This window comes from Bipolaris victoriae, assembly GCF_000527765.1.
Source record: "Bipolaris victoriae FI3 unplaced genomic scaffold scaffold_44, whole genome shotgun sequence".
NCBI classification, from domain to species: Eukaryota; Fungi; Ascomycota; class Dothideomycetes; order Pleosporales; family Pleosporaceae; genus Bipolaris; species Bipolaris victoriae.
Window position 1 is genome coordinate 138,238 of NW_014575348.1, and position 18,965 is coordinate 157,202.

At 52.1% G+C, this 18,965-nt stretch overlaps 8 protein-coding genes across 8 annotated transcripts; 6 read left to right on the plus strand and 2 right to left on the minus strand.

The window, feature by feature from the left end:
* Nucleotides 1–474: 474 nt before the first annotated feature.
* On the plus strand, nucleotides 475–645 carry COCVIDRAFT_99686 (hypothetical protein; the record flags this gene model as incomplete). Its single annotated transcript, XM_014700979.1, has 1 exon — nucleotides 475–645. A coding segment is annotated over one exon (171 nt), but the record flags the coding sequence as incomplete, so codon positions are not given.
* A 30-nt stretch (nucleotides 646–675) lies between these two features.
* COCVIDRAFT_99698 (hypothetical protein) lies at nucleotides 676–1,533 on the plus strand (the record flags this gene model as incomplete). Its single annotated transcript, XM_014700980.1, has 1 exon — nucleotides 676–1,533. One exon carries the CDS (start codon nucleotides 676–678, stop codon nucleotides 1,531–1,533), a length of 858 nt encoding a protein of 285 aa, XP_014556466.1.
* A 434-nt stretch (nucleotides 1,534–1,967) lies between these two features.
* COCVIDRAFT_99715 (hypothetical protein) lies at nucleotides 1,968–3,694 on the plus strand (the record flags this gene model as incomplete). Its single annotated transcript, XM_014700981.1, has 5 exons — nucleotides 1,968–2,064; nucleotides 2,116–2,190; nucleotides 2,249–2,914; nucleotides 3,012–3,242; nucleotides 3,609–3,694. 5 exons carry the CDS (start codon nucleotides 1,968–1,970, stop codon nucleotides 3,692–3,694), a joined length of 1,155 nt encoding a protein of 384 aa, XP_014556467.1.
* A 571-nt stretch (nucleotides 3,695–4,265) lies between these two features.
* COCVIDRAFT_16161 (hypothetical protein) lies at nucleotides 4,266–4,736 on the plus strand (the record flags this gene model as incomplete). Its single annotated transcript, XM_014700918.1, has 1 exon — nucleotides 4,266–4,736. One exon carries the CDS (start codon nucleotides 4,266–4,268, stop codon nucleotides 4,734–4,736), a length of 471 nt encoding a protein of 156 aa, XP_014556404.1.
* A 1,220-nt stretch (nucleotides 4,737–5,956) lies between these two features.
* COCVIDRAFT_99838 (hypothetical protein) lies at nucleotides 5,957–7,618 on the plus strand (the record flags this gene model as incomplete). The annotated part of the gene is made up of 2 exons (XM_014700982.1): nucleotides 5,957–6,890; nucleotides 6,942–7,618. 2 exons carry the CDS (start codon nucleotides 5,957–5,959, stop codon nucleotides 7,616–7,618), a joined length of 1,611 nt encoding a protein of 536 aa, XP_014556468.1.
* A 712-nt stretch (nucleotides 7,619–8,330) lies between these two features.
* COCVIDRAFT_99853 (hypothetical protein) lies at nucleotides 8,331–9,863 on the plus strand (the record flags this gene model as incomplete). Its single annotated transcript, XM_014700983.1, has 1 exon — nucleotides 8,331–9,863. The coding sequence occupies one exon, from the start codon at nucleotides 8,331–8,333 to the stop codon at nucleotides 9,861–9,863; it is 1,533 nt and encodes a 510-aa protein (XP_014556469.1).
* Nucleotides 9,864–10,915: 1,052 nt separating this feature from the next.
* Nucleotides 10,916–11,882, minus strand: COCVIDRAFT_37964 (hypothetical protein; the record flags this gene model as incomplete). The annotated part of the gene is made up of 2 exons (XM_014700984.1): nucleotides 10,916–11,068; nucleotides 11,172–11,882. The coding sequence occupies 2 exons, from the start codon at nucleotides 11,880–11,882 to the stop codon at nucleotides 10,916–10,918; spliced, it is 864 nt and encodes a 287-aa protein (XP_014556470.1).
* An 828-nt stretch (nucleotides 11,883–12,710) lies between these two features.
* On the minus strand, nucleotides 12,711–18,401 carry COCVIDRAFT_99902 (hypothetical protein; the record flags this gene model as incomplete). Its single annotated transcript, XM_014700985.1, has 3 exons — nucleotides 12,711–14,554; nucleotides 14,600–15,405; nucleotides 15,535–18,401. 3 exons carry the CDS (start codon nucleotides 18,399–18,401, stop codon nucleotides 12,711–12,713), a joined length of 5,517 nt encoding a protein of 1,838 aa, XP_014556471.1.
* Between the last annotated feature and the right edge of the window lie 564 nt (nucleotides 18,402–18,965).

The window sequence follows — 18,965 nt, forward strand, 5'->3', positions numbered from 1 at the left end:
GAACTGGGGGTGTGCCTTTACACATTGGCTCCATATATGGTGTACTCACAAAGCCAAGCGTCTATCTACGATACATTCAACAGTGATTGTGACTGGCTTCACTTATAATTTCGCCACAATAATTCCACAAGCCAACATTAACTTTGAAAAACCAAGGCAAAACAGCATCCAACAACTTTTAGGAATAGGAAAACCATCATCACATTCTCGAAATCACTTCATAAGATCAAGGCAGCAATGCAGGGATTTTCGTATCCAGCTTACAGCACAGTTGTAGTCACCGAATACACCACTGTATATGCAACGGATGCTCCTGAGACCACAAACACGTATGCCGCCGCTTCAACGACAAATGCAGCATCGATGACGACTGATAGCTCTTCAGCGATCGCACTTTTGCCAACACCTACAAGCTCAATAATGGCAGATATGTCTTCAAAGATCACTCCTTTGCCAACATCTACCACACCAACAATGACTGACAGCCCTTCAACTGATACTCTTTCGTCAGAATCTACAGCCTTGCAGACAACCCCATCGATCTCTTCTGCAACTACTATTCAACCCGTCTCAACTGCTGCACCCGAGGCCGCCTCGAGTGTGCTGAAGACCGACGATACCTTTGCTTATGCGGTTTTAGCATTCATCATTCTGCTAGCAGTCCTACTAATCGTGATGCTTGCCGCCATGCTCTGTCTACGCAGCAAGGGCAAATGCCCCAATTGTCGTAGAATGCAGAAGCAGCTTGAGAAGTGGGAGTCTGGTAAGATGAAGCCTATTACTCCAGAAATGGTCAAGGAGCGCGAGGCACACAATAGGTTGTCCTCGCACAGGAATGCTCCCTCCGAGTTGGATGTCGAACTGGGTGGCGCACATGAGACCGATCATGTGTGTGTCGCTGAGCCTAAGGCGAGCAAGAAGCCATCGACCTGGGAAGAGGTAAAGGGCAAGGTCTTGCGCGATAAGAAGCCGTCGGATACGGTGCAAAACCCGTATGTCGAGACTGCAGCTAACCGCCCCTTCACTGTCGTTGAGGGTGACACAGTTCACTACAACCCCGACTATTCACCCCACGTTTCCCCAGAAGCGCCGAGGGTAGAGTACGAACCTAACAACTACCTCTCTGTACCTGCCACATGCCGTTTCTCAGGCTCCTCCTTCTATTCTCCTCCTACGGGCATCCAGCGCGCCAACGGCCGTGAATCACGCATCTTCGCCGAGCTCCCAGCTGGCGAACCCAAGCGCTACACCACTAAAGGGAACCGGGAAATCGTGCATGCACAAAATGCCCTGCAATCAGAAGAGTACAAGCGAGCGGAGATGATTATGAAGCGCGGGACGGCTAGGGATAGTATCATCCATCGCGCGGCAAGCATCGTTAATCTGGCAGATCAGCAGCTTAACGTTGCGCGCCATCCGTCGCTTTATCCTGAGTTTCATGGCGAGGAACCGGTGGAGCAGTATGAGATGGTTGAGTGGCGAAAGAAGGGGGATAAGGGATCCGGTTTGAATGATGATCTTTATAGTAAATAATGAGTTGCAGGTTTGGAATTTCGTAGGTAAGAGGACAGTACACAGGTGGTCTTTTTACAAGTTTTTGGTTAAAATTGAGAGCGGATTGTTAGTTGACATTATTCCTATCTCTTTGTAGCGGGTGAATAATTTATGTTATTTTTGCGGTTTGTTAACCTACAACTGAATTATGAATAACGTACAGTATCAGCCTACTTATCATGTATCTATCAGTAAAATACACTAATACCATTCCCGACGCCCATACTACCATCTCCGTTTATTCAGAAATTTTGGCGATAATGAAGGTTGTGGCAAGTCTATAGACTGATGGCTGTTGTGGCTTGACATCTAGAAATGGAAGCCACAAAGGGTCTGTGGAAGCCACGCGCTAGGCTCCCGCCCATATCCTCATCCGTTTCTCTCCTACGCTCGCATCCACAAACAACTCCGACATGGGCATCACCGATTCTGTTGGAACAGTATTATCCTTTGTCAGCCTATTATGGATACCGGCCACGTTGCTTTGCTGCTTGCCATGGGTGCAGAAACGTCAGGATTCACGAGACACTAGCTAAAGCTGATTCAGGCTGACAGAGATAGAAATGCTGTACCTCCACAACATCACCTTTTTTCCTGGAAAATGGCTGACTGAGCCCGAAAGAACCGGATTTCTCAGTATGTCGTACATGCCCACGCCAGCGCTAAGCAGCAAGGTACATACTCACGGACGCAGAAAACCAGGTTGTACCCTTTCGCATTGCAACAAAAGACAAACATGAACTGTTTGCATGGCTTGTTGCACCACTCGGTGTTTATGCGAAGAACGAAAATGCCTTCACTGAAGAAAAGACCGGCAGCAAAATAGAGGATACAGTAGCTTGGAAATCACTATGCAAAGACCCAGAAGCAAGGCTGCTTATCTACTTTCACGGCAACTCTGCAACCTTGGCGCAGGAGCGTCGAACAATCGAGTATCGATCATTCTCCGCCGGTGCATCAGACAAAATATTCGTGCTGGCATTTGACTACCGCGGCTTCGGCCTCTCCAAGGGGGAGCCGTCGGAATCTGGGCTACTGGACGATGCAGAAGCAGTTATAGACTGGGTATTAAACAAATGCCACGTACCCCCCGAACGAATCGTGCTTCTTGGTCATTCATTAGGAACAGCGGTGGTGTCTGGTATCGCACACCGCTACGCGGCTAACTCGGGCATTGAGTTCGCATGTCTCATTCTGTGTGCACCATTTACCAATGCTGGCAATGCATTTTCATCGTACTCTATTGGCGGAGTAGTTCCAGTGCTGGCGCCAATCAGGATTTTTCCTGGGTTTCAGAAATGGTTCGCGCAGAGAATGGTCTGTACATGGCGTACCGACGATCGACTTGCGGCCATGGCGCGTAAGTAGAGCCAATTTCCTGTGGTGCACGTCGTCTCGCCAAGTCACATCGTCGTGAGATGCTGGAGCCGAGTTTTCCGTCGCTGACGACAGCCTAGGAACTTGTTCAAGGTTCAATCTGGTCTTGGTGCATGCCGAAAGCGACTCGACCATGCCATGGCACGAAACAGAAGCCCTTTTCCAATCAACTCTGCGAGCCGCCAAGGACGCGAGCCCAGATGACGAGAGCTTCAAGAAGGTCGAAGTTGTTGACTTGGGTGAAGCGGGCAGACGCGAGATATGGCGCAGCGACTCGCGCAGTATATCCAAGACGATTGCAAAGCATGGAGGTACGTACACATACTCAGCCTCGCCTTGCCTTGCCTCGCCTCGCCTCAGGCTCAGACTCTGTGTGTCGGCGTCTGGGCAGCAAAGGCGTTTCGCCTATTGCTGGAACGGGCGCCCCACACCCGTCTGACAAGTTCGCGACGCAGACACGGTCCTTCATTTTATGGCTGCAACGACGGTTTGAGGCTCTTCGGAAGAGAGTCGAAGCGGATTGTGCTGGCCTGGGATTCGATGCCTGAGTGCGCGCACTGCAGACCCTTTCCCCACAGATTGATGTTCTCTGGCCAGGGCCTGGCCCTGCATCCATGCTGTCATCGCCGGGTCTTCCGAGTCCGGTAGCGAAAACCAGGGCTAACGCTACGCTACAGGCCACAATACGTCAATGACCTGGTCACCTGTGGCGCTCACAATCCTTCAGGTTTTTGGCCTTACGGCTGGTACGGCACGCGGGTAGCGTCATGTCTGACAACGGGAGATCCCCTATATCCTCGCTACTTCTGTAACAACAGCAAACTCCGTGCACGCAGGTGAATGCTGTGCCATTCATTCGAAAGGAATGCACTGTGCCGAGATAGAGTGCTGCTACGGCTTCAGTGAATGACGAGTTGGGCTCGGCGGCAGCTGGACTACTACTTGGAAGACTTGGATCTACACCACGCGCGTAGTAGCGTATAGTTAGTACGTAAACGCCACAGTGTCAAAAGGCTCGGCATAATGGCTATATGCGTCATGTTCACCCTCGATGCCCCATGACGTTTCCGAGAGTGGGCTCCTTTGAGGCCCGCATACAAAGCGCTTCGTCGGCAAGTGCAATACCTTTGTGTTTCAACATCTATCCACTTTCACAGGTGATTACCGCCTTTCACCCCTCGCTATTCGAACGTTGTGCACCCATTTTCGTCCAGTCGTTTCTATAGCAATCTGACCATAACCCCCACCGTGACTGTTCATTCGCATTAACATACCGCTCCTCCTTGTCGCCAGAAAATACATCGACCACCTCAGTTGAATAAAGTACATCCACTATGCCTGCAATCAACCACCTTGAAGCGCGCTTTCTGGGAGGGTCCAGCAGTGACGGCCCAGCAATCACAGGAACCGCCATCGCCCTCATCATCTGCCTCGGACTTATACCCGCCATTGCCGTCATATGGACCGTCTGCTATCTCTTCTGGGCCTATCCATACGACCGCAACTGGTGCTGCATGAAGCGAAAGCGGCGCCCGGAGCCGCAAAGTGTGCTGAACCAGGCACCGATGAGCCAGGTGCCCATGAGCCAGGAAGCACTGTTCGAAAAGCAGGGCATGGGACTCCCACAGCGGCCGTTTGCTGCTCAGACCAGGACGGACTCTGGAAGTTCTAGCAACAGCGGTCGTCTTCAAAAACAATATAGGCCAGGAAGCGCAAACTACAAAAGGGATACCAGGATGAGCCTGCAGAGTGTAACCAGTGCCAACTCTGTGCCGTTTGCACAAGAGCCCAAGCCGTTTGTGTGAGAGAAATCAAGACTGGCGTAATGTTTAATCAGTACATACGCATACGGCTGGCCGAACAGAGTCGCTGGTTGCTCGGAAATGGGAGTTGAGGTTTCTTCGCCTGAGGACATGTTGCCGGAAGTCAAGTCCACACGACAGCGTCGCAACGCCGAATGCCAACCCTCAACATACAACAAGAAACTCCGGATTAAAAATGGACAAATCATTCTGGTAGTCTGCCACACTCCGGCACGATAACTTCACCGACAAAGAGACCTGTTGGATTCCATGGCGCATTTCACTGCAGCACCTGAGAAAGAAGAAATATGCGTCGAGCGATAGCGAATGCTTTTGATGGCGAGCCGAGAGATTGTAAGAATACGAGGGAGCTAAAGGCGATTACTGTACACTACATGCATGCAGGACATTTGCATTGGGACCGGAGTTTTTGTTTCTTCCTGTTTGCATAGCGAGGGATACCATATTACGATGTACATGACAAAGCAACAATACATACATACAAACTCTCCCGGCTATTTCTATCTTGTGCCTATGACGGTGAAGATTCAAGGCAACGGATTGAATGCCGCCAAAGGAATGTCTTGGTCATCGGTGTGGGGGATCAGGGGATCGTGATTGGTGGGGGGCGGTAGTGCGCGCGGCCAGGCAGGTGATGAGGCTCAAGTGACTTTTATCGATGGTGCCTTGAGCAATGGCACATGGCATTCTGAACACCTGTTTCTCTGCTCGCTTCGTTGTCAGGATTGACGCATGTACATACCCGGCTTGCCCACCTCAGCCCTTACATGATACGTAAGTATACTCCATACTTGGTGTGACGGGGCGGGCTGAGAATTCGCCCGACGTCTTGGTCGATACGGCCCGGTGTTCACTACTATCTCCGTGTCGCAATCTCCATTCGCCATCCGAACTCGTCCAGAGCGTCGACGTCAGCACTTCGCCCCAATTTACTTCATCGCAGTCAGCGCCTCAGGGCGCTCTGCGACACCACAAATACCGCAATCATACCGCCACCTACTCTGAGTTCGCGCCTGCGAACATTTACTATAACAAAGAATCCCCTGTCTGCATACACGGTGCGCCTGCGAATGCTCCAGTCCTATCTGGCACGACCAACTGCCCGCAGCGTGCTTCATAAGAGCGTTGGATTTGGTGGCGCAAGTTACATCAGCCTGAGCCTCAGCACTCCCATTCGTATCGAAAGCAAAGCGAATTCCACCATGGCGGCCCCGGATCATCCAGAAGGCGCTCAGGGAGGCCAGCAAAGTATGCTGGCAAGCCAGCGCGCAAAGGAGCAAGGAGAGGCACAAGGTCGCTTCTCCAAATGGTTCCCGCTGTCAGCAAAGGCAGGCTTCGAGCAGTGGTGGGCTGGTCTCTCCCCTATGGCAACCGAACACCGCGTCCTCTCTTTTGTCCCCCACCTCCAGAGCCCACCGACACACACGCAAACGGGCGCCGCCTCAGGCTCTGCAGTGCCTTCGTCCGTCGACCTGAATGCGCCACCGAAACACCCCGAAGACCACACCACGACTACTGCGGCCAACGACCCTTATGGCCCACGACGATGGAACTCGCAGATGGTCGAGTTGAGTGGCAAGGATCGCGCGCTCAATGAGTTTTCTGTCGAGCGCTTGGGTGAGGAGGTGGAGAACAATCTGGTCATGTTGCATGGCTATGGTGCTGGATTGGGCTTCTTTTATCGCAACTTTGAGGCCATATCGCGTGCCGAGGGTTGGAAGGTCTATGCACTGGATCTGCTAGGCATGGGACGAAGTAGCCGGCCGCCGTTCAAGATCCACGCCAAAGACAAGGAGGGCAAGATTGCAGAAACCGAGTCGTGGTTCGTGGACGCGCTCGAGGAATGGAGGATCAAGCGAGGGTTGGAGCGCTTCACACTGCTGGGCCATAGTCTGGGTGGATACCTGGCTGTGGCCTACGCATTGAAGTATCCGGGCCATCTGAACAAGTTGATCCTGGCTTCCCCAGTGGGCATACCAGAAGACCCATATGCAGTCGATGAGGAGATGCCCGGACCCCAGGATTCAACCATGGCGAACGAGTTTACCCAGGACGCTGCCGAGACGAACCAAAGCGGGGTGCAGGCGTCAACTGCGGATAAAAACAATTTCATGAACCAGCAAAAGGGGGGGAAAGGTACGTTTAGACCAGGGTTCGTGGTGTCAGCACACAACTAACATGTCCCAGCCCCAGCAAAAGACGGCAAGGAGCCACCCAAACGACGATTACCATGGTGGTTGTATTCACTCTGGGAAGCAAATATGGTATCTCCCTTTACCTTTGTCCGCTGGTCAGGACCTCTTGGACCGCGTCTTGTGTCGGGATGGACATCACGTCGGTTCTCACATTTGCCCGAAGAGGAAGCGCAGGCACTGCACGACTACAGCTACGCTCTGTTCCGCCAGCGCGGTAGTTCAGAGTATGCGCTGTCATACCTCCTAGCCCCCGGTGCGTTTGCCCGCAGCCCTCTGATTCGGAGGATACAGGGCGTAGGGCGGCAGTGGATACAAGCACATGACACGCCTTTTGTGGATGGCGATGCCCCACCAAACCAATCTGCAAGCTCTGAACCGGCCGCGCAGCGCGAGAAGGGTTTCCCTGTCATCTTCATGTACGGAGAAAATGACTGGATGGATGTTGCGGGCGGGTTCGCTGCGGAGGAGAAGATGAAACAGGAGCGTGAACGCATATTGGCAAAGGCATCGCCCGAGGAGAAGAAGCAAGATCATGGCATTGCCAAGGTCATCATCATCAACAAGGCGGGTCACCATGTGTACCTGGACGGGTGGGAGCAGTTCAACCGGGTGATGTTAGAGGAGATGGAGGAAGTCAGGCGGAGAGAACAGGAACGAAGACGCGGATAGAATTGGGTGGATAGACAGATGTGCATAGTATTGGGCGTTTGTCGGTTGGGTTGTGAACAGCTTGGCGTTTGGTTAGTAGAGCCTCTCCAACTGCAGGCATGACAATGTTAGCATAGTTTTTTTTTGTTTAGATGCAGTCGACTCGTGATGGGTTGTGGGTGTAGAGACTCCGCCCGGGTGGACGGTACCCCTCCCATGGCCGGCGGGTGCAGAGATGATCTCCTCACATGAGGCCCTGCATGCAGTCTGCCCCGGCCCCGTCCCGTCCACGTCTTGATCTAGTGCATGGCCTAGGACGTGTCACCTCATGTCGTCGAAACCTCCCAGCCCGGCCTGCCTATACGATGCTAGGCGTGGTGGGGTAGACACACAACGGTGCCAGCAATCCTGGTCCTCACCGCTCCCGGCTAGGCCAGCGGCTGCATCCTCCCATGCCATCCAAGTCACGCATACACGACACCCTCTGTCTGTCCCTCTCTCGTTCGATATGAGCACGAGACCCTTGCATCTTCACGTGAAAGTCACAAACCCAGGGACGCGTTCTCCCGGCACATATATCGCCATGCAATAGCGCTCTGCCCTTGCTGCTGCTACTACTACTACTACTGTACAACTCTCGGCTCCTGTGACTCGGGCCTCACATGTCATCGCCAGACGCAGACGCAGTCGACGTCACAGAAGCACGCCACGGACGGTGAACACCACACGCAAAATGGCGAACCAGACCCTGGACCAGATGGTCAAAGGCGCTCCGCCGCCCAGCACAAACGTAAACAAGCTCGCCGAGAGCATGGAGAGAGACCCGCCGCCATACTCGGCCTCGATACTCGCACACGGCCCCCACGACGCAAACGACCGACTCCCTACCATCAAAACCCCGCGACCGCCCGTTATTAGCGACCCCACGGCCCTACTCCCATCGTCCCCGCCCCAGATATACTTGAATCTTCTCATCCTAGAAGCTAGTCTCCGCAGCCAGTACCTCACCTTGCGCGCGCGGCGCCGGCAAAACACTTTTGTGCTTACGCTGCTGGCAGTATGGATAGGCTTCTGCTTCTACCTACTGTGGCTACGGCCGCGGGAGGACGGCAAGGGAATTGGCGGTTCACAATACTGGCTACTTGATATGCTACAGAAGGTCGGCTTCATCACAGGTGTTGTGACTGCCCTTCTGTTCTGGGCAACTGGACAATGGGAGAGAGGAGTCCGGTGGCCACGGCGCTGGATTGGTGTTGCCAACCGCGGGCTGAGGGGTATGAATGCCAAGATTGTCGTCATAAGAGGGCCATGGTGGAGAGAATTGGTCGAGTGGGCGCATTTCGTTGTGCCATTCTCCGGTGGTCTTTGGGGCGGAGAGACTGGAGGAAGCTCATATCACTTTATCAATGTCGCACAAGAGAGTAAGCATGCGTTGGATGGAGGTCGACCAAGACACCGTATAGTCGAGGATGGCAAGGAGTATGCCGAGGAAGACATTGCGCCTGGAGGCGACTACATCAAGCTGCTTCTCTTACCAAAGCCATTCACACCCGACTTTCGCCAAGAATGGGAAGTCTACAGAAATGAATACTGGGCCACGGAAAACGAACGACGAGCCGAACTCCGCAAGCGCGTCCGCGCCCGCCAACGCGAAATCGCCCGCGAAGAAGGCGGCTGGCTCTGGTGGACTGGCTGGCGCGGCTGGAAGCGTGCCCGCGGCCTCAGCAGCCGCAGCGCTGACGTCGAGAAATCCGGTCACCACGCCCACCACCGCACTCTCTCCCACACGGGCTCTTCCCGCAAGCGCCGCTCCAGCCTCCTCCAACCAACCCGCAACAGAGACCGCTCCCACTCCCGCTCCTCCTCCCGCAGCACCACCCCCACAACCACCGACCTCGACCTCGACGCCCGCCTCCGCCCCCTCGAATCCCGCGAGCGCCGCTGGAGTAACGCATCCAGCAGCACGACTACCAGTCGCAAATCCTCCCTCCGCTCCAGTTCCACTCTCATTTCCCAAGGAACAGCGCAGTCCGCTCGTCAACCTCCTAGTCCTATACTTAAACAAACGGCAAACCCGACTTCGTCGTCCAGACCAGGCACACCGAGTGATGGCAATGTACCTGTTTGGCAGAGCAAACGCGCCAGTATGCTGAGTAATGCAGAGAGTATGAGTGAATTGAGTGAGGATCCGGGGTATGAGGCTGAGCGTGGAGAGAGCGTCGCGAGGGTTGCGAGGAGGGGGAGTGGAAGGGCGGAGAGTGCGTGATTCATCGACCCTTTATATCTCCCCTTCTTCTCTTTTCTCCCTATCTTTCTTTTTGAGGATGAGGTTTTTTTCTCTGGGGGTGCCGCGTAAGGATATTTTTTTTTGTACAGTTATGGAAAAGCGTGTGTTCTTCTGGGGGAGAGAGAGGTCATGTAGGTGTAGGTGTAGAGGGGGGTATTATGTTCTTGACTGTTTAAATGATACCTTTTTTTTTCTTCTTCTTTCACTTTTCTACTCTTCTATACAGTTTGCGGATTTTTTCGTCTAGGTAGAGAGTATTTGTACAAGAGACGCATGTAGAAACTCTATAGCTTGTCTTTTTTTTTTCCTTCCTACGTGTTGAGAAAAAAATTCTCTAGGTTTCCAGGTACGTGTATTGCTGTACTGCGATGGGGGAGGGGGGGGCGCATGTGGCGCATCTCGTCCGCCCAAGTACTAAACATCGCGATATATATTCAAAACAAGACTGAAATCTTCCATCAAATCAAACAAGGCCGGTTGGCGCAATGGTAGCGCGCAGCCCTCCTAAGGCTGAGGCTGTGGGTTCGAGTCCCACATCGGTCGCTTTCTTTTTTTATCCTTTTGCTCTTGTCTCATCCGTAGACGCCCTTTTCTTTTGCGGTTCGAGAAATTATTTTTTTGGGTTGGAAAAAATGTTTAGTGGTAGGTGGAAGGGGTGGGGGGGTGATGTGGGGATGGTGTGAGAGCTTGTACGGATTTTCTTTTTTGAAGGGATGGGATGGGATGTTTGGTGATTGATTGTTGAGTTGTGGGCCAAATGAGTAAGATATTGAGAAGTTGGTATGGGGTTTGAAAATAGTAGCTACTTTAAAAAAAATTGTATTTTGGTTAAAGTGGTATTATGATGAAAGTAGAATAATTAGACTGATTGTAGTGACGGTGCGATGTATTACCTTCACCTCCTCTCATCTACCCTCTTTGTTTTCCCCTTCAATCCCACTATTTTGCCACTCATTGTCTTCATGCTCTGACTCTTGGTAGTCCTCTGTGACTTTGGAGAGTCTTGAGGCTCCTGATCCGTCTTTTTGTAGTTATGTCTTTTGCTCCTTCTGAACGGCATGCTCCTGCTCCCGATCTACGCATTTCGTATCTAGTTCTTTATCTACAACGTTTGATGGCGTCTCGATGGCCGTATCTTGCGACTCTTCATCCCCTGATATCTGCGGTTCCTGGACTTCTGGTGTCTTTTTCCAGTTCCGGGACTACGTGCTGTTGCGGCTGCTGGAGTCCCGGTATTTGCTTTGGCGGCTCCTGGGCTCTTGTTGTTTGTTGCGGTTCCGGGACTACATTCCGTGGTGGCCCCTGAGGTACGTTTTGTGATAACTGATGGACCTGCTGTGGTGCCTGGTAGATTTGATGCGGTGCCTTATGAATCGACTGTGGTACTGGATGGATGTGTTGTGGCGCCTGATGAATATGATGCGGTACCTGATGAAGGTTTTGTGGAAGCACCTGATGTGGGTGTTGCGGCAATTGGTGGACTTGCCCTGGAATCCCATGATGGTGTACTGGTTGTGGCACCTGGCTGATATGTCCTGGCAAATGATGCCCATGGTATACTTGCTGCGGAACTTGTTGAACATCTTGTGGTTGATGCTCTACATGCTGCAGACCATTATTTATGCCTTGGGATTTTCCATTAAAGCTCTCTGGCCCATTTTTGATACTTTTTTGCCCATTACTGGGACCTTGCACCCCCTGCTTCAACTCGAGTAGTCTGCTGTTCAAATTCTGCAGCCCATCTCTGAGTTCCTGTACCTCCTCCTCTGATGCTGGTTTTTTCTTAGGCCGACCAGTCTTCTTTCGTGGTGTTACGGGTCCGCTAAGTACGTACGTCACTTGACGAAGTTTGAAGCCAAGATGGTCTGCTATCCATTGCTGTTTATGACCAGCTTTCCATAATGTATGAATCCTCAACCGATCATCCCTACTCAGAGGAGTGGTGCGGCGATGTTTAGGGGTACCAGGCTGCTCTATGAGAGGACATGGCTGTTCCATGATAGCAGTTGTTCAAAGTCTAATAGTACGAGTGGAGTTGAAATGGAATAGAGGTGGCGAAAATAACCAGTAGGGGCTGACTAAACCTGTCTACCAGATCGACAAAGCTTGGGCGTTTTCATATCCGCAATACCGCCGCTGATATTGTACTACCACTGTGTTTTACCCACTAACAGCCTGAAGCCCTTCATTTCGTGGAAGCTGTGACATAAGATCAACCCAGTTATTCGTCTCGTGTTATCACGTGAGGACAATTATGCCGCGAAATCATTCAACTATACTACGAGTGCTTCCAAGTAAATAGTACTTACAATTGAAATAAGCTTTGCCAAGGTTGATAGTAGTACCAAACTACAAGATTATTACACCAAAAAAAAGACTCGAGCCTCATCTTTGACGGAACAAGCCGAGTTTTCAGCTGCTATCTATTACAACAACTACATAAAAGTCTCTATGGAGATTAGCAAGAAGATTTGTTTGCTCACTAAAATGGAACCAACCTAAGGGGATTCTTTTAGCTTGAATAACATATCCAAATGTACATTTGTTCATACAGCGTAATGCCAGCCTCATTACTCAGTATCATTCACCTTTTCGTGTCTAGAGCCAAACGCCTGTCGTCACAGATGCACAAATATGGAAAAAGAGGAACACCCCTCTCCAGCAGTGGAGGAACCAAAGATGCAAAACACAGACCCCAAAGCTGCCGTCAGGCTAGAAGCCATGTGAAAAAGAAACCCCTACTATTCTCCTCGATCGAGTTAAATTGTAAAACCCCCTAAAAAGGGTATCTTTGAAATAAAACGCCGAAAAAACAAATCTGAAACACTACCTCCCGCCCTTGCTTGTGCTGAACCTCCTCTGCATCGCCATCGTAGGGCTGCCTATAAAACTTCCCCGCGGACTCCGACTGGCGGCCGGCATGAGCGGTACCTTGGCCATTCCAAGTTTAGTTTCGAAAATGCGCCCCACAAGTGCCTGCACGCTGCGCTGAATGTCTGGTGCCATCTCAGTGCCCAGGAGCCCGACTACCAGAGGTGCGAAAAGATCAATGTTCTTTTCAAAGTCGGCGTTGGGAAGACCAGTGTAGCCGTCCAGCACGGTGACAACAACAGGTCGCCAAGTGACAATGTTGCGTTGCTGGGTTTCCTCATCGAGCTCCACATAGGACGCGATGATGTCTTCGCACAGGGGGATCAGCGCAGCTTCAGTGTCCGCGCGCGAGGCAGCGCGGTCGTTGGACGTGTCGTGGTACATTCGGAAGAGAATGCTCACGTAGACTGACGCAGATCCGCTTTCCTGCTTGAGCAGATTCGGCGGCTGCTTCATAAAACCTTCCCTGAAGAGTCGGGACCGCAAGTCGCGGTTCGCATTGAAGCGCTTTGCAAAGTGGTACGATTTCTTCAGTACGGCCATCAGACGCAAGAGTTCTCCTGAGGGAATCTTTTCGTAGACGGCATCGTTGGTGAAGAGCTCTTGAACCGTCTCGATCATGAGCAACTGAAGAACACATTTGGTTATGATTTGGTTGAAGAAACGTCGGCGAGCGGCGGTGACCACAACAGGAGGCTGTTGGAGGTCTTGGCCTTCAGGACGATAGTCCTCAAGCTCTTGTGTTTGGCGTTTGGGCAGCGGAGAGGGCATGCGTTGCTCGCCACCAAGGGTACTGGTAGACTCTGAGGCGACGAGGGATGGCTTCTGTGCGTTTGACAGGCCGTTGATGCCAAGCGCGTTGTCTACCTTTGGCTCTTCCGCAGGTGTCTGCAGGGAGAGCTCGCCCGTTGGTCCATCTGTTGTTGGTGTCATGTTGTCTGCCGAGTTTCCCGATCCATTCACTGGAGGGTGCTGTGGTGAAGATCCGCTGGTGGCTGCAGAAAATAATGCGGTAGCTTCTGTCCTTTGGAAGAGATCAACGAACGCTCTCACAACCTGGCTCCAATGGCCTGGCGTAAACTTTTGAACATTTTGCAATATAAGCTGCTGGAGGCAGTTGCTGCCAATGCGTGCCAATGTGTCATTCTCTTGACATATGCAAAGTGCCAGAAGATCGAGGAAGCGGTCGAGCATGTACTCCAACGAATCGAAAAAGTGTGTGAAAAGTTTAATCATGTTGCGCAGAGCCTGGATCATGGTTGTCGAAAGCCAGACGGAAAGCTCTTCGTGGTTCAAAACCTTTGTCATCTCCGACTTGGATTTCAATACCATGAAGATTGGGTACAGCAGCTGCCGCCAAAGCATGTCCCAAAATTCACGGGGAAAGTTGTTACCGTAGCTGATCAGAGTGTCGAATAGATAACTCAAGGCTCTTGACCGCACTTCCAAATCCTCGCCAGTCATCAAGACGTCGTGGAAAGCAAAGAGGACAGGGAACCAAAACTGCTCTTCCTGCGTTTGCCGGCTGGGCTGCTTTGGTATCGAAGAGGCCGTTTCGGATTCTTTCAAGTAGCCGGCGCGAGCAGACAACGAACATTCAGGCGTCCGGAGCATCTTGGGTACAGACGACTTCAAAAGTTCTATCGCCTGTAGTGACTTCTTCTGGAACTTGAAATTCTTTGAGAACTCAGTAAGGCATACAATCAGGTCAGCAAAGGCGCCTTGCGATATGACGACGCCAAATCGTGTGTTGTACACTTGAGTGACGTTCTCAAATGCAAGGTTGACGATGCCCTCTGCTTTTCGTTAGTGACTATACATGACCTGAACCAATTTCAACGTACCGTAAGGCTCTCTCGCAGCCACAGTGAAGACACCGAACATAGTTTTCCAACCCGAGCGAATGTTCTCACCCCGTGCCTGAATCATCTGAATCAAGCAGCGTAGTACCATGTCTTTGACGGACACGACGTTGGTGTTGTTGATAATGTGCTCAAAAGGCTTCAAAAAGTCTTTCTGGAACTTGAAACCAGGCAGCTCCTCAATCTCCATGAACTTCATCGACAGCTGCCGCAGCGAGTTCAGAGCAAAATAGACAACGTTAGTGTTGGTGTGGCAGCCCACGTCGTTGAAGTGAGCGCCCAGTACCTGCCAGATATTGGTCCACTCGAAACGTACACGCGTCATGTTGTAGCCACTGATTTCTACCAACTTTTGCAAGCTGTAAGTACGCGGCGACTCGCTCTGACCGGAGGATTGAATTTCCTGCCAGCTGACTTGAGTGAGTGCTTTGACAAAATCGACAATCGCTTCTCCCGATAGATTTGCGCTGTTGGTGAAAATGCGGTCTACCCCTCTAACGATTTCGACTGACCGACTTTCCTCGGCCACTTCCGAATGGAAGCCGAAGTTGCCTGCTGTCGAGTTTGCTCGCCGGTTCTTCCCTGGGACGTTGAGGTTTTTGCGCGGCTGCGAAGTTCCCGAACTAGACTTAAGCACATCGGGAACGGCGCGCTCGTCGATACCAGCAGAGATGAGCTGGAAACGGTCCAGTTGAGACACGCAGGTGAGTACCTCGCGCCATGATTCTCGGAGTAGGTTTCCCTCTGTTTGTGCGATTTCGATCAATGCTTTCAGAGCCTCCATATTCCTCACCTTCATCTCGCTCACGTTGTAAAGGTTCGTGAAGCGTGAGAGGAAGGCGACGAAAGCTTGTCGCGAGTTATCGAGGTCAAACAAACATGAAATGCGAATTGATAACTTGATGCCTTCAATGCACAGGCGAATAATTTCAATGTTGTGATCCTGGGCTTGGCCAGAGAGAGCGGTCAGGACAGGCATCCAGGCGACTTCGAACATTGGACCGACATGCTTGGAGGATGAAGCAGGAATGAATTTGGATACAGTGGGAGTGGCGGCTGTTCTCCGCTGAGCACGAAGGAGCTGTTTGTAGAGCTGCTCGGTTTTGTTGGCCATTGCTTCTGAAGCCTGAACAATTGCTTCTCGCTGAGAGTCGCGAGCACTTCCTGTCAGTACTTGACCAATACTTGACAGTCCGCCAGTAGGCTGCTGGTTGATTAAGCCTTTGTCGGCAGCAGCCTCCTGTTCTGTGTTCAAGACGATCTCGTTTCGTGAGATTTCATCAAATATGCCTTGGAGATACTCCTCCGGGAGATCAGCATTGTCATTGATACCGCGGTTGTTCTTGATGAAGTCAGCCGGTGTCATGCGGGGGCCCTTCATCTTCTTGCTATGCTGGTCGACGTTCAGCATAATGACTGAATACGACAAGACGTATGCTGTATCGGCGTTGGCGAATGCGTTGGGGTTGCCAGTAATATATCTTTCCGCAAACTTCAGCATGAAACGATCAATTTTCTGGGCTTCACCGGGCAATCGGAAGCTCTGAAGGAAACGTCGTAGGGCGTCGGTGAAGCGTGTCTTTGAAAAGTCCATCAAGTCTACAAAAGCATGCATGATGGCGATATTCTCTGGATCGCCCTCACCGAGAAATTCGCCAAGTGCCGTCTTGTCGATTTGGTCATTATCCAAAAAGAAACGAGCAACGTCTTCAGGCTTGTTCGAGGGAATGAAGCCCTCTGCTATGAGCGTCTTGAGCCCACGTTTCGGCTTGTAGTTGAACTGCTTCAATGCATTCGTCAGAGCAGTCTTCCGCTGCTTGGCCTTTTCGAGCTGGCTGTAGTCATCTTCCGCAAGCGGCGTGACTGTGCCAGAGTCTGCACCAATCATTGGAGACTCTGCGAGCGTTCGCGTGTCTATGGATACTCTAAGGTCATCTAGTGATGGGCGCAAGCTTGAATGGACTGCCTTTGTATTCTCGGGAAGCGCCTGTTGCGCCCAGTTGACGAGCGAGCGCAGTATCTCAACCAATGCCTCCAGCGACTCTTGCTTCATAGCATATTCTTGAGGAAAGCTCTGTTCAGTCTCATGTGAAGAGTTCATGGAGGCTGTAGTGAGCGAGGGGGGCAGGGTGCCTCGGGTTTGCCAGTCCATTTGCTTGGCCTGCTTTTCCCGCTGCTCCTGATACGCCTGCTGCTGCATTGGTGTGATTGTGACAGGGTTGCTTGAAATCTTGGACAGGTGCTCCACAACGCGTTGGAACATGTTGTCAAGTGCGGTGCGGTCGCAGTCATAGTTGAGATAGATCTCTACCAGGGCTCGGGGGTCTGCAGCCAGCCTTCCAAATATTGTCAAAATGTATTGCTTCTGAAATGCAGGGGCACTTCGCTTGTCTAATGTTGCCAGGTAAATTTCCTTGAGAAACACCTCGACTTCCTTCTTGAGTGATATGCGCAGGAACTTGAGCATCTGCCAGAATACCTCACAGGCCACTTCGAACACCTGCTTTACTGAACTTGCACCATTCCGACTAAGGCTCAAACACAGGTATTGCTTGACCGCCTGAATGAAACTTGTAGGCTCATCGCTGCCACTGCGTATGGTAGCGTAGGGTGATTCAAAGACAGCAATGTTATTGAACAAGATGGTGTGGATCATGTGCAGTGAGAGAAGCTTGGAGCGCATGCCCTGCGACCGCACATCGTGAGCGTGGTCAACTGACAGACTCTTTGTGCTCAGCCGGCACATGGCTCTGAAGACTAGGTACGCATCTTTGACAAATATCTCGTCCTCTTCCTCTTCTTCAGTGTTGATGTGAGGCGAGGCGCCGTCTTGGCCCGAGACCTGCCGCGAGCCAGCCTTGGCTTTGATCCGAGTCACGAGCGTTGGCGCATTATCGTGTATACGGTCGTCGTTGAAGCTCATATTGTTTTCAAAGCTTTGTAGTGTAATTTTGGGCCCGGTGTGTTGGTCGACGGCCTTGTCGTTGGGCGTGGCTGATTCATCAGGCTCATCCTCGCCATTGGGCTCATCACCGTCGAAGCCTGTTGGACTAGGTTCTCCCCGATGTACACTCTCTCCAGAAATGTTCTTGTCGTTGAGAGACACGCGTGACAGATTCAGCCGAGCTTCCTTGGCAGCCAATCTGGCCTTGACTCTTTCAAAAACAGTGCCGACCATCTGGGTCAGTGCACCTTGAGCAACCTGCTGGTTTGCACTCGACTTTGATAGGAGGAAGATGTTGTACGTGAGTCGCACAGCCTTGAGCAATCCGGCTCCATGTACCACAATCTTGTCGTTCAATATGGCGGCGAGCAGGGACTTTACAATCTGCAGCTGGATCTCTGGGGCCGTGGCCTCACCCTGAAAACAATCGCATATTGTGTCTATGGCCCTTTCAATTAGGGGCGGTGCCTCGCTGTTGTCAGGGCGGGGGTCGGTAGGGACGGAGAAGTAGGAGTAGCTGATGAGCTTGCCGATGCAGTCGAGGGCGGTGATAGAGACGGGGACATTGGGGGCCTCTGAGGCGAGTTGAAGGGGTTCGAATAGGACCTCGGGGTTGATGCGCGCGGGGTCACCCTCGTTCTTGATGGCAGACAGGGCGGCATTGGTGCTGTCGCCCAACTTTTTGTTCTTGCGGGCATCCTTGGAAGCGGCAATGGTCTCGAGCGCAGTAACGACGAAGACGAGGGAGCTGCGCGTCGAGGGGCGGGTTGCGGTGGTGGCGACGGTCGACTGCGAGTCTGTTCGTGAGCGGGATTCGAGGGGGAGGCGCTGGTCGAACATCTGCTCCGAGGTGCGCGGCGGGTCTGAGGTATCCGGGACGGATAACGCTGGTGCCTCGGTTGTAGATGTTGAGGTGTCGGCTTCTTCCCGAGAGGGTTTTACTGCTGGTGCTTCTGATTCTGCATTTGCTGCCTTGTCTGTCTCTGTTTCTGCCTTATCCGGGGCAGGCGAGGCATGCTCGGAGCCTGCATCAGAGTCACTGTCGTCATCGTCGTCTTCGTCGTCTTCGTCGTCTTCGTCCTCATCCTCGTCCGTCTGTTCCGCCTCTTTCTTCTCCTCGTCGTCCGTTGTTTTTTCTAGGGCTGCGGCAGGCGTCTCATTTTCTCCCATGGCAGCGGCCTTTTCCTCGGCGTCCGAGGCCTGTATTTGTGTTATTGGTGGGGGCTCGGTGTCGGCCATTGTGGTGTGTGTAAGTAGGTTGTCACGACTACGGCCAGGCTACTATGATTAAGGGACCAAGGTTGGAGGACGAGCGGGCTTGGGTCAGCGACCATCCATGACCCCAATTCAGACACGAAGCAAGAGACGGGAAGGCAGTCGCACAGTTGCAATGGCGCACAAGGC